Source organism: Vipera ursinii (genome assembly GCF_947247035.1).
Source record: "Vipera ursinii genome assembly, chromosome: 1".
Lineage (NCBI taxonomy): Eukaryota > Metazoa > Chordata > Lepidosauria > Squamata > Viperidae > Vipera > Vipera ursinii.
The window spans coordinates 352,196,433-352,208,906 of NC_139512.1; the positions used below are offsets into that span (position 1 = coordinate 352,196,433).

Genomic DNA, 12,474 nt, shown 5'->3' on the forward strand with positions numbered 1-12,474 from the left:
CAGGCAGGAGAGCCTGGACAGTTGCTTGTCTGAAATTATATAAGATCTCCTGCTTGAGCAGGGGGCTGGACTAGACGACCTCCAAAGGTCCCTTCCAGCTCTATTCTGATTCTGAATCCATCAGCACTCCTCACCTTCTCTTGGCTCCGCACGTCCTTCTCCTCCATCACTTGCAAAGGAGCAGGGATCTCACAGACGCATTTATTTTTCCTCCGATTCTTCCGTTTCTGGCGCTTCTTCTCCTGCTTGAGTTCCCGCACCCTCTCCTCTTCGGAAAACTCTTCACACAGCTGCTCCAGCCGGCTGATGCCTTGCACCCGCTCCACTGCCATCTGCGGAGGAAGACAGCGATCAGCAGGGCAGCATAAAGGGGGCTTTTTGCTCCTTCCCCCCCAATTTTTAGCATTTTATTGGATCATAGAATAAAACACAAAAATACAAAAGCAAATAGTAGGACATAGTGGGGAGGGAAAAGGGAAAGGAAGGGGGGAGAATATATATATATATATATGGATCTTTGGTTATTTGGTTTTTTCCCGCGTAGAACTAAAGGTGTAGGGGCGACGTTTCGACGGAATCTCATCCGTCATCATCAGGCTGGTGGCTTCTTATATATATACATATATATATATATATATATATATATATATATATATATATATATATATATATGTATATATATAAGAAGCCACCAGCCTGATGATGACGGATGAGATTCCGTCGAAACGTCGCCCCTACACCTTTAGTTCTACGCGGGGAAAAACCCAAATAACCAAAGATCCACATATGAATACCCGCGAAAACCTCAGAAAACAAATTCAGCCATACCCTTCTGAGATTCGAACCTGAAGGGTATGGATATATATAAAAATGGACCTTTGGTCATTCGGGTTTTTTCCGGGTAGAATTGAAGGTGTAGGCGCAACGTTTCGACGGAATCCCATCCGTCATCATTAGGCTGGTGGCTTCTGCTTCCTTCTTCTGGGAGAAGCATGTGGTAGTGGCTGTTTGTTCCTCTTTTTTAAACTGCCAGAGGGGGTGTGTTCTGTGGGTGGAGGTGTGCTCTGATTGGGTGGGGGATTAAGTGTGTTCTGATTGGGTGGGAGTGTGTTTTGAATGGTGGGTGTGTGGGTGGGGGTGTGTTTTGAGTGGATGGGCTGGTCTCAGCTGCCAGCCTTAGACCTGAGCTGGTGAGTTGTGCTGCTTTTGTTCGGCTTCGTGTTTGTGGTGGTGCCATGTTTTTATAGTGGGTGTCAGTTTGCTTATTGTGTGGTTTGGAGGGGTTTAAAGTGGCTGATGTTGCAGCTGTAGTTAGGTTTCTGTTTTGTGGTTGTGCCTCGTTATCATTGTGGGTTCGGATTTGCTTTTTGAATGGTTGTGTGGTGGTGATGTCATGTGATGTTCAAACCAGGAAGAGTCTGGTGGCATCCTTTCTGATTACACATTTTATTACAAGGCTGCAGCTCATCATAAAAGCTGATGCCTTTGAATAACAATTGTGAGCTTGGTGGAAAAAGTGCTACCACAGCCCTGATTTTTGAAACTATAATGTGTGGTCCTTGATGCTCTCTGAGCTTGGCTGATTTCTTGCAGGTGTTTCATTATCCAGTTAGGCCACATCATCATTACTAGTAGGAAGTGGGGTTTGGCTCTCTCCCTACTCCCTTCAAACACTGATGATGTTGCCTAGCTGGGTCATGAAACGTCTGCAAGAAAACAACCAAGCTCAGAGAGCACCAAGGGCTCCACAGTTCATCCCTGAGCCACAGATATTCTCTTCTATTGATGACAAGATTCTTTAAGGGAGAAAGCAGGGATTTTTGCAGCCCAAAGGGCCCAATTTCTATGCCCAGGGATCACCAAGAAAGGGAAACTTCCTGTTCCCTTTCCCTCCAGGTAAAAGCAAGGAAACAGAGAGGCTACCTCAAAGCTTTTGCGTAAAGCGTCGACTCCCAGATAGAAAAGCATCTGCCACGTCTGTTCCTCGGCCCGCAGCTTCTGCCAGATGCGGTGCAGCCGTTCATAAAGGTGGATGCCCAAGCAGGTCAGAACCTCTTCTTGGGCAATGTCTATTGTCTTTGCATGTCTTTCTCGTCTCCTGGGGGAAAACAAAAAAAAGGAACAGGGAAACGTGGCAAGGGGGTCCTAAGTCAGGCAAGTCTCCTTTTGTAACTCAAACCTAGTTTAGGAGTCCTCAGCACTGGCTTTTTGTAATCTGTACGTCCAGGTAGTCCTTGACTCAGGGCCATTCATTTAATGACGATTCGAACTTATGACAGCCTCAAAAAAAACCTTACGTCTCCCATCCTCAAGGTTACGACTTATTGCCCTACTCCTGAAGTCACACGATTGCAATTCGGATGGCAACTGACTCACATTTATGACTGTGTCGTGGTCCCCACGATCGCGATTTGTCACCTTCTGAGCCGCAAAAATCAATTGGGGAAGCTGGATTTGCTTAAGGACCATGTGGTTCCCTGAAATGACCACAGGATTCGTTTGCTTACTTGCTTATTTATTTCATTCGTTTAATGTTTGGGATAAAAATAGTTAGAAAATCGGATCCGATCGTGTGATGGCTCGCTTGCATCACTTAGGGACCAAAATTCTACCGATCATCCGAGCTCCACCCTTTTTATGGATCTGTGTGGTACTGGGCTATGGATATGAGGGATGGGCTGTGGATCGTGATCTTGGGCCCGCCAACTTGTCCCTCTCAATATCCCTTTCTAAATGCCACTGGAGAGAAGTGATTTCCAACGGGGCTGTTTAATTTCCGATGAAAATTCATTTCTAATTGGCGAGTTTGTATCCCTTTAGAGCAGGGGTCTTCAAACTTGGCCCGTTTATGACTTGTGGACTTCAACTCCCAGAATTCCTCAGCCAGCCATGCTGGGAGTTGAAGTCCACGAGTCATGCTGGCTGAGGAATTCTGGGAGTTGAAGTCCACAAGTCATAAAAGGGCCAAGTTTGAAGACCCTTGCTTTAGAGCAGTGTTTCCCAACCTCGGCCGTTTCTGTCTTGGTGGACTTCAACTCCCAGAATTCCACTGACCGCATGGCCATTGTGAAGAATTCTGGCAGCTGAAGTCATAAATGTTAAAAACGGTCCTAAGCAGTGGTGGGATTCAGCCGGTTCGCACCACTTCGGCAGAACCGGTAGCTAATTTTTTTGTTGCCCAGGCCCAGAATGGACTTCCAGAAGTGGCATCCACACAGAGAACCGGTTGCTCACATATCTGAATCCCACCACTGGTCCTAAGTGATTATTTTCCAGGGCTGTTGTAATTCCAAACGGTCACTAAACTATTGACTGTAAGTCGAGGACTGCCTGGGTACCAGAAGGGAGAGACAGAACAAGCAACCGATCCATGGAGCAGTTGGTGCAAACAGCTTAAGTTACTTTTCAAAAGGAATCCATGCAACAACAACAAAATTCATTTACCCAACTCCTTCAAAACATCTCAAAAACCATGCTGGTAAAGGTGGGTTTTTTTTTGGTGGGTGGGAGGATTGAACCTTCTTTTTCACTTTTACATGGAAAAAACAGGACCGCAAACTTGCTTTAATAAAACACATTAGTGACACCCCTCTGTGGGCTTGCTTATTTAGGAGAGCACCTTTCTCCTTCTGTCCAGGCCACATTTGCAGAGGCACCAAGGAGAACATCTTAACAAACTGCATCACTGTCTGGTTTGGTGGCAGCAGAGCCTCAGACAGAAGGTCCACACCAGGGGTAGGCAACCTCGGCTCTTTTATGACTTGTGGACTTCAACTCCCAGAATTCCTGAGCCAGCCTGGAACAGCTTGGAAACCTCTCCCTTTCCCCTCAGCATGATTGGCTCAGGAATTCTGGGAGTTGAAGTCCACGAGTCATAAAAAGAGCCAAGGTTGCCTACCCCTGAACTAGGCTAAGTTTAGAGTTAAACACTGGCCAAGGTTATTCTCTGAGTGTCACTGCAGAGAGGCAATTAATGATTTTTTCCCCTCTTTTATTTTATTTTCCGCACAACAGCAACCCTGTGTGGTGGGTTGGGCTTAGAAAGAGTGACTGGCCCAAAGTTACCCAGTCGGCTTTCATGGCTAAGGCCGGACTAGAACTCACAGTCTGCCACTTTCTATCCTGGTGCCTTAATCAGGGGTAGGCAACCTTGGTTCTTTTATGACTCGTGGACTTCAACTCCCAGAATTCCTGAGCCAGCCTGACTCAGCTTGGAAACCTCTCCCTTTCGCCTCAGCATGGCTGTCTCAGGAATTCTGGGAGTTGAAGTCCGTGAGTCATAAAAGAGCCAAGCTTGCCTACCCCTGGTCCATACAGAGTGTGGTAAGGACAGCCGAGAAGATCATAAGAAACTCGCTTCCTGGTATTCAGGATGCTGCTTATAAGCGCTTATATGTGCTTAGAGCTCGGAGCTTTGTTAAGAGGCCCCACATACCCACTTCACAGACTCTTCCTGTTGAAATGGGTCACGGCAACACCATCAGAAGCATTTTGCAGTCAAAATGGCTTGCTGCCAAGTTGTAGGAAAGTTCACTGGTTGAGTCAGAGGTTGGAATGGGTTGACCCGAAAGCATTCTGCACCGTTTGGAAACCAGGATCAGAGACGGATTTATTGATTTATATCCTGCCTTTATTTTTTTTTATGACTAACTCAAGACGCCAAACATATCCAACGCACCTTCCTCCTCCTACTTTTCCCACAACAACCCTGTGAGGTGGGCTGGATTGAGAGAGAAGAATTGACCCAAAGTCACCCAGCTGGATTTCATGCCTAAGGCGGGACTAGAACTCCCTGTCTCCTGGTGATTGGCCCAAAGTCACCCAGCCAGCTTTCATACCTACGGCAGGATTAGAACTCACTGTCTCCTGGTGATTGGCCTAAAGTCACTCAGCCGGCTTTCACACCTTATGCAAAACTAGAACTCACCTTCTCCTGGCTATGGACATAAAGTCACCCAGCTGCTTTTCCTGGCTAAGAATGGATTGAGCTCACAGTCTTCTGCTTTCTAGCCTGGTGCCTTAACCACTAGACCAGGGGGTCTTCAAACTTGGCCCTTTTATGACTTGTGGGCTTCAACTCCCAGAATCCCTCAGCCAGGCACGCTGGCTGAGGAATTCTGGGAGTTGAAGTCCATAAGTCACAAAACGGCCAAATTTGAAGACGCCTTGCGCTAGACTAAACTGCCTTTTTGAAACTGGACTGCAGGCAGATTGAGAAAAGAGATTCCCCCAAAGAACCCCCATATAAAACCACTGCTTGCAAAGGAAATCTTTGGCTTGCGTGGCGAACCCAGGTCCCAGCAGCACCGAGCAAAGCCACTCAGAAGGCCCCTTGAGTCGACGGGGGCCAGCAGCACGGCAGGCCGCGGGAGAGCTGCGACAGACCCGCTCTCGCAATGTATATCTTCGAGACAGAAATATACATTTTCTTTTGAGAAATAGAAGCAAAAGCGCTAGAAAGCCCAGTCTAGCCAATTACATACTCGTACCCTCCTGCGAACTCGGGTTCGGCTCGGCCGAGGAGGTGGGCGATGAAGTCGGTCTCGCAGCAGACATGAATGTGGTGCTCATGGGGGCAGCAGCGCAGGCCCTCGTAAAGGGTGGCACAATAACCTTTCTCTTTGCTGCAGTCCAGCTCGCCGATCAGGATGGTGTAAGCCCGCAAGACTTTGTTTTTGCAGTCGGTGCAAAACCTAGTTCAAAAAAAAAAAAAAGGGAATTATAGTACCGGATGTCTTTTTTTAAAACCTAGTTTAGAAAAGGGAATTGGAGTATGTCTTTTTTAAAAACCTACTTCAGAAAAGGGAATTAGAGTATGTCTTTTTTAAAAACCCACTTCAGAAAAGGGAATTAGAGTATGTCTTTTTTTAAAACCTAGTTCAAAAAAGGGAATTAGAATGTCTTTTTTAAAACCTCGTTCAAAAAATGGAAGAGTATAGGAAAGCCATGGCAAATCTAGACAGCACACTAAAAAGCAGAGACATCACCCTGCCAACACAAGTGCGTATAGTCAAGGCTATGGTCTTCCCAGTTGCAATGTATGGCAGTGAAAGCTGGACCATACGAAAGCCTGAGCGCCAAAGAATGGAGGCCTTTGAACTATGGTGCTGGAGAAGACTCCTGCGAGTCCCTTGGACTGCAAGGCGATCAAACCGGTCAGTCCTACAGGAGATCAACCCTGACTGCTCTTTAGAAGGCCAGATCCTGAAGTGGAAACTCAAATACTTTGGCCACCTAATGAGAAGGAAGGACTCACTGGAGAAGAGCCTAATGCTGGGAAAGGTTGAGGGCAAGAGAAGAAGGGGATGACAGAGAATGAGGTGGCTGGATGGAGTCACTAAAGCAGTAGGCGTGAGCTTAAACGGATTCCAGAAAATGGTAGAGGACAGGAAGGCCTGGAGGAACATTGTCCATAGGGTCGCGATGGGTGGGACACGACTTTGCAACTAACAACAACAAGGCAACCTTGGCTCGATTATGACTTGTGGACTTCAACTCCCAGAATTCCTGAGCCAGCCATGCTGAGGAGAAATGGAGAAGTTTCCATGCTGAGCCATAGTGGCTCAGGAATTCTGGGAGTTGAAGTCCACTAGTCATAATTGAGCCAAGGTTACCTACCCTATTTAGGGAATGATAAACCATGCTGACAATTAATCTAAGAATTAATGCTTAGAATTTTGTAATGACTGACAATTACCTCTCACAATGATACGATTTCATACAGCTCTGTTCTCACTTATTGTTTTTTAGTATATCAGATTTTCCTTTTTTCGTTTCATAAGATCGTGCGCGTTTATTTTAGATAAGGATAAACCATGGTGACAATCAATATAAGCATCAGTGCTTAAGAGTTTTGTAATGAATGACAATTATTTTTCAAGGTAAAAGAGAGAATTAGGGCTTAATATTGTTTTCGCACTGTTTTTTTAGCATTTTCCTTTTCCCCCTTTTTATAATATGTGCCTTTATTTCAGATCAGGATAATGTGCTGACATCAATATCAATATTTATTTATTTTTATTTAATTTAATTTATATACCGCCCTTCTCCCGAAGGACTCAGGGCCGTGTACAGGGCAATAAATACCAAAAGTACAAAATACAAAAATTAAAAACAAATTAAACAATTGTGCCCGAATACAATAAATAAATTAAAAACAGTAATTAAAACCCCAAGCCCATCAGACCAGGCCGGCTTGTTCAAATAAATAAGTTTTTAGATCACGTCGGAAGGAGCGAAGGTCGGGAGCCATCCGGAGCTCAACCGATAAACGGTTCCAAAGGTCTGGCGCGCCCACAGAGAACGCCCTCCCCCTGGGGGCCATCAGTCGGCATTCTCTGACCGGTGGCACCCTGAGGAGGCCCTCTCTGTGGGAGCACACTGGGCGGAGGGAAGTTGATGCCGGCCGCAGGTGCTCCCTTAGGTACTCTGGACCCATGCCATGTAGGGCTTTATAGGTCATCACCAGCACCTTGAATCTCACCCGGAGGGCAACTGGAAGCCAATGCAGCTCACGGAGCAGAGGTGTAACATGGGAGTATCGGGGGAACCCCAACACAACTCGCGCGGCTGCATTCTGCACCAGTTGAAGCCTCCGAGTGGTCCTCAAGGGCAGCCCCATGTAGAGAGCATTGCAGTAGTCTTAACCGAGAGGTCACGAGCGCATGAGTGACTGTACGCAAGGCATCCCGGTCCAGATAGGGCTGCAACTGGCACACCAGGCGAACCTGGGCGAAGGCCCCCCTAGTCACAGTTATTATATGATCTTCTAAGGAAAGCTAATATTAATGCTTAAAAGTTTTGTAATGATGGATAATTACTTCTCAAGATGATTTAATGAATTTAGTACTAAGTATTCATTGAATTACAGTATGTAATCTATGAAATAGTGAATTTTAAGTTCTGACCACATTCTTCATTTACTCATATTTCATTTTCCATCCACTATGGTTTTTTCCTCTTTTTCTTTTTTTTATTTACTTATTTATTTTATTCTTTAAATCAGGAGTCTTCAAACTTGGCCCTTTTATGACTTGTGGACTTCAACTCCCAGAATTCCTCAGCCAGGCTGGCTGAGGAATTCTGGGAATTGAAGTCCACAAGTCATAAAAGGGCCAAGTTTGAAGACCCCTGCTTTAAATGTTTAAAAGGAGGCTGGGAAAGTGTTCAAGAAGAGAGAGAAACATACACACTGTATACTTTTTCTGGCTTTAACACACACACACACACACACACACACACACACACACACACACACACACACACAGACACAGAAGCACTCAAACAGACTCTAATCGCCTTTCTTGTGGTATCCAATCTAAAATGGCAAATCAAGTACAGGTAGTCCTCGACTTAGAACAATTCATTTAGTGGCTGTTCAAAGTGACGACGGCAATGGAAAAAGTGACTTTTGACTGTTTTTCACCCTTACGACCATTGCAGCATCCACGCGATCAAAATTCAGAGGCTTGGCAACTGGCATGTATTTATGACGGTTGCAGTGTCCCGGGGGTCACGTGACCCCCTGCTGCCGCCTTCTGACGAGCAAAGTCAAAGGGGAAGCCAGATTCACTTTAACAACTTAACAAGCGCAGTGATACATTTAACGGTTGTGGAAAGAGAGGTCATGAAATGGGGCAAAACTCACTCAACAACTGTCTCGCTTTGCAACAGAATGTTTTAGCTCAATGCTGGTCGTAAGTCGAGGACAACCCGTAAATGAGTTTGTAGGCTCCTGAGATGCTGATCAAAATAATCTAAAAAAATAAAATAAAATAAAAACTGCCGAGTTGTTATTCAGATGCCGAGTCGTGTCTGATTCTTCACAATTCCGCAGACCACAACATGCCGGGCCTCCAGTGTCTCCCAGAGTTTGCCCAAATTCACATTCCTTGTGTCCATGGCACCATCTAACCACCTCATGCTCCCGGCGGTCAGCGGTGGGATTCAGCCGGTTCGCACCACTTTGGCAGAACTGGTAGCTAATTTTTTGTTGCCCAGACCCAGAATGGATGTCTGGAAGCGGCATCCACACAGAGAACCGGTTGCTCGCATATTTGAATCCCACCACTGTCTGCGGTCCCTTCTCCTTTAGCCTTCCATCTTTCCCAAAATCAGGGTCTTCTCCGAGGAGTCGCCCTTTCCTTCCCATTTGGTGGCCAAAGTATTTGATCTTCAGGCTCTGTCCTTCCAAAGGAAAAGCAGGGTTGATTACCTTAAAAAGCTTCTATAAATAATAATGATAATGATAATAATAATAATAAAGTTGGAAGGGACCTTGGAGGTCATCTAGTCCAACATCCTGTTTAGGCAGGGAACCCTGTATTATTTCAGACAAATGGCTGTCCAGTCTCTTCTGAAAAACTTCTGGAGGCAGGTGGTTCTGTCAGGCAATTTCTCCTTAGTTCTAGCTTGCTTCTCTCCTTGATTAGTTTCCATCCGTGGCTTCTTGTCCTGCCTTCAGGTGCTTTGGAGAACAGCTTGACTCCCTCTTCTTTGGGGCAGCCCCTGAGATACTGGAACGCTGCTATCATGTCCCCCCTCGTCCTTCTCATTAAACTAGGTAAAGGTAAAGGTTCCCCCGCACATGCGTGCTAGTCGTTTCCGACTCTAGGGGCCGGTGCTCATCTCCGTTTCAAAGCCAAAGAACCAGCGCTTGTCCGAGGACATCTCTGTGGTCATGTGGCCGGTATGACTAGACGCCAAAGGCGCACGGAAGGCTGTTACCTTCCCACCGTAGCGGTCGCTATTTTTCTACCTGCATTTTTACGTGCTTTCGAACTGCTAGGTTGGCAGAAGCTGGGACGAGTAACAGGCGCTCACTCTGCTATGCGGCACTCGGGATTCGACCCGCCAAACTGCCGACCTTCTGATCGACAAGCTCAGCGTCCTAACCCACTGAGTCACCGCGTCCCTTCATTAAACTAGACATACCCAATTCCAGCAACCGTTCCTTATATGTTTTAGCCTCCAGTCCCCTGATCGTCTTTGTTGCTCTACTCTGCACTCTTTCTGGATTCAGTTCCTATCAATCCGCCCCCAGACGCTCCTTTACTGACCACGCGGTGTAAAATGCCGAGCAGGAAGAGAAGGAAAAAGCCCAGCCACTCACCTGTGCTTTCGGAGATACGTTTCTAGTGTTTCTAATAGACAGTTAGAATCGATTAAGACTACTTCATCTCGACATTCCTGGGACATGAGTTCCCATATATCCATCCAGCAACCTCTGAAGAGGGAGCAAAAAGAGAGAGAGAGACAGAGAATATTTATTTAGGGAATTTATATGGCCATCCACCTCACTTGCATCTGGGTGGCATTCAACATTACAAAAAAATACATAAAAATGTAAAACCTGTACAAGTTGGAGAAAAAGACCACAAAGACACGCACCCACATTCAGCACAGCGCCGCAACGGGCTGCAATCCCATACTCGGTGGGGTGAGGGGGGAGCACCGAATATAAAGCCGTGTGAATTAAATAGCCGTGGTTCTGCAGCATTCACATGTCAGGGAAACCTAACAGTTTCCAATAGCTTGCAAGAGGTTAGTGTTGATCTATAGCCGCGGCGGCAAACCTATGGCACGCATGCCACACGTGGCACGCAGAGCCCTCTCTGTGGGCACGCGTGCCATCGCCCCAGTCCTTGGGCCCTCAGCTAGGTTTTATAAAACCTTTTCGCTTTAGGCCTCCGCCATGTGCAAAAAAAAGAAAAGAAAAAAAAAAGGTTCAATCAGTCAATTTCAGCTTCTCGCGGGGAAAAAAAAAAGATCTCACAAAGTTGGAATCGATTGATTGAACTTTCCAGTCCCACCCAGTCTGCCATTACCACTGCAGCCACGCCCACCCAATGAGCCATGCCCACCCAATGGGCCACGCCCACCCGGCACCCAATGATACATAAGTGGCTTTTGGGTTGCAGTTTGGGTACTCAAGTCTCTAAAACAGGGGTGTCAAACTCAATTTCATTGAGGGCCGCATCAGCATTGCGGTTGCCCTCAAGGGGCTGGGTGGCTATGGCTAGGGTGGGCGTGGACTACTGGGTGGGCGTGGCTAGAGTGCATATGGCCTACTGGGTGGGCATGGCCAGCTCTACATCGTTCACATCAAGGGTGCCTATGGGGGCCCGGGCAGGAGTGGGACAGATCTGAGGGTCTCTGGCAGAAGGAGGGTCTCTGGGCCAGGGCCAAGGCAGTGGGGGCCGTTCCCTCACTGTTTCCAGGATGGCTTCGCGGGCTGCATGAAACCACTTCACGGGCCAGATCCAGCCCCCGGGCCTTGTGTTTGACATGTCTGCTCTAAAAGGTTCGCCATCACTGATCTATAAGCAGCCCTTGACTTATGACTGGTGACTTAACAATCATTTGAAGTTACAGCAGAAGTGGAAAAGAGGATTTATGACTAGAATCCAAAGTTTCAATGATCACGCCCCCCCCCCTCCTGGTCACTTGACCACATTTTGGACCCTCAATAACACGGACACATTTAAGGTTGTTTGACGTGTCCCACGGCCAGAGGACTGTTTTTTACCATGATTTTCCTGAAAAACACCACTTCCTTTCAGGTTTTGGCAAAACCACCCAACAGCTAACGGTGTGTTTGCTGAAGAACTGCTGCCAATTTCTTGGTTGTTGATGTTTTGACAGTGTTGTTTTGTATTTTTTAATCATTATAATTTTGGCCCTTCGAAAATTAGGGGCAGCATTTGTGTTCTGTTTTACCTGGTTTTGCACAAAATCTACACAACCAGGTGTTTAAGAAACAAACAAAACGGATAAAGGAGTCCCTGTATATTTTACTCCGCTAATAGTTGCCGACGAGCAGGAACGGTGATCAAGTCTGTTTCAAGGCCACTGGGCCAGTGCTTTCCGAAAACATTTCCTCGGTTATGTGGCCAGTATGATGTCATGGAATGCTGTTACATTCCCAACGAAGGGAATGTATTTCAGGTAGTCCTTGACTTACAACGGTTCGTGTAGTGACCGTCTGAAGTTACAACAGTACTGAAAAACCTGACTTACGACCGTTTTTCACGCTTATGACCTTTGCAGCATCCCCATTGGTCACGTGATCAAAATTCAGACGTTTGGCCACTGGCTCATATTTGATTAGGGTTCTAGTGTCCCGGGGTCACGAGATCCCCTTTTGCGACCTTCTGACAAGCAAAGTCAGTGGGGGAAGCCCGATTCCCTTAACAGCTGTGCGACTAACTTAACAACTGCAGTGATTCACTTAACAACCGTGTCAAGAAAGACTGTAAAAAAAAAATGAGGCAAACTCGTTTTATCCAATGTCTCACTTCGCGATAGACAATTTTGACCTTGGCTGTGGTCGTAAGTCAAGGACTACCGAGATCTGCTCGCATTTGTGTGCTTTCGAACCGCTAGGTTGGGCAGGAGCTGAGGTGAGGACGGGAGCTCACCCCTGCTGCGTAGTGCTCGGGTCTCGAACCTGGGCTGCCGGCTTTCCAGCCGACA

The 12,474-nt window shown here is 46.7% G+C and overlaps 1 protein-coding gene across 2 annotated transcripts in view; it reads right to left on the minus strand.

The window, feature by feature from the left end:
- GGNBP2 (gametogenetin binding protein 2) overlaps nucleotides 1-12,474 on the minus strand; it is a 48,663-nt gene that overhangs the window by 19,325 nt on the left and 16,864 nt on the right. Inside the window, exons 5-8 of one of the 2 annotated variants that reach the window (XM_083379721.1) lie at nucleotides 10,112-10,225; nucleotides 5,484-5,693; nucleotides 1,924-2,098; nucleotides 135-332 (exon numbers count right to left, since the gene is read on the minus strand). In XM_083379721.1, the coding sequence (XP_083235847.1) occupies nucleotides 135-332; nucleotides 1,924-2,098; nucleotides 5,484-5,693; nucleotides 10,112-10,225 (697 nt within the window). The remainder of the gene's footprint in view (nucleotides 1-134; nucleotides 333-1,923; nucleotides 2,099-5,483; nucleotides 5,694-10,111; nucleotides 10,226-12,474) is intronic. The other variant, XM_083379722.1, reaches the window with a different exon arrangement.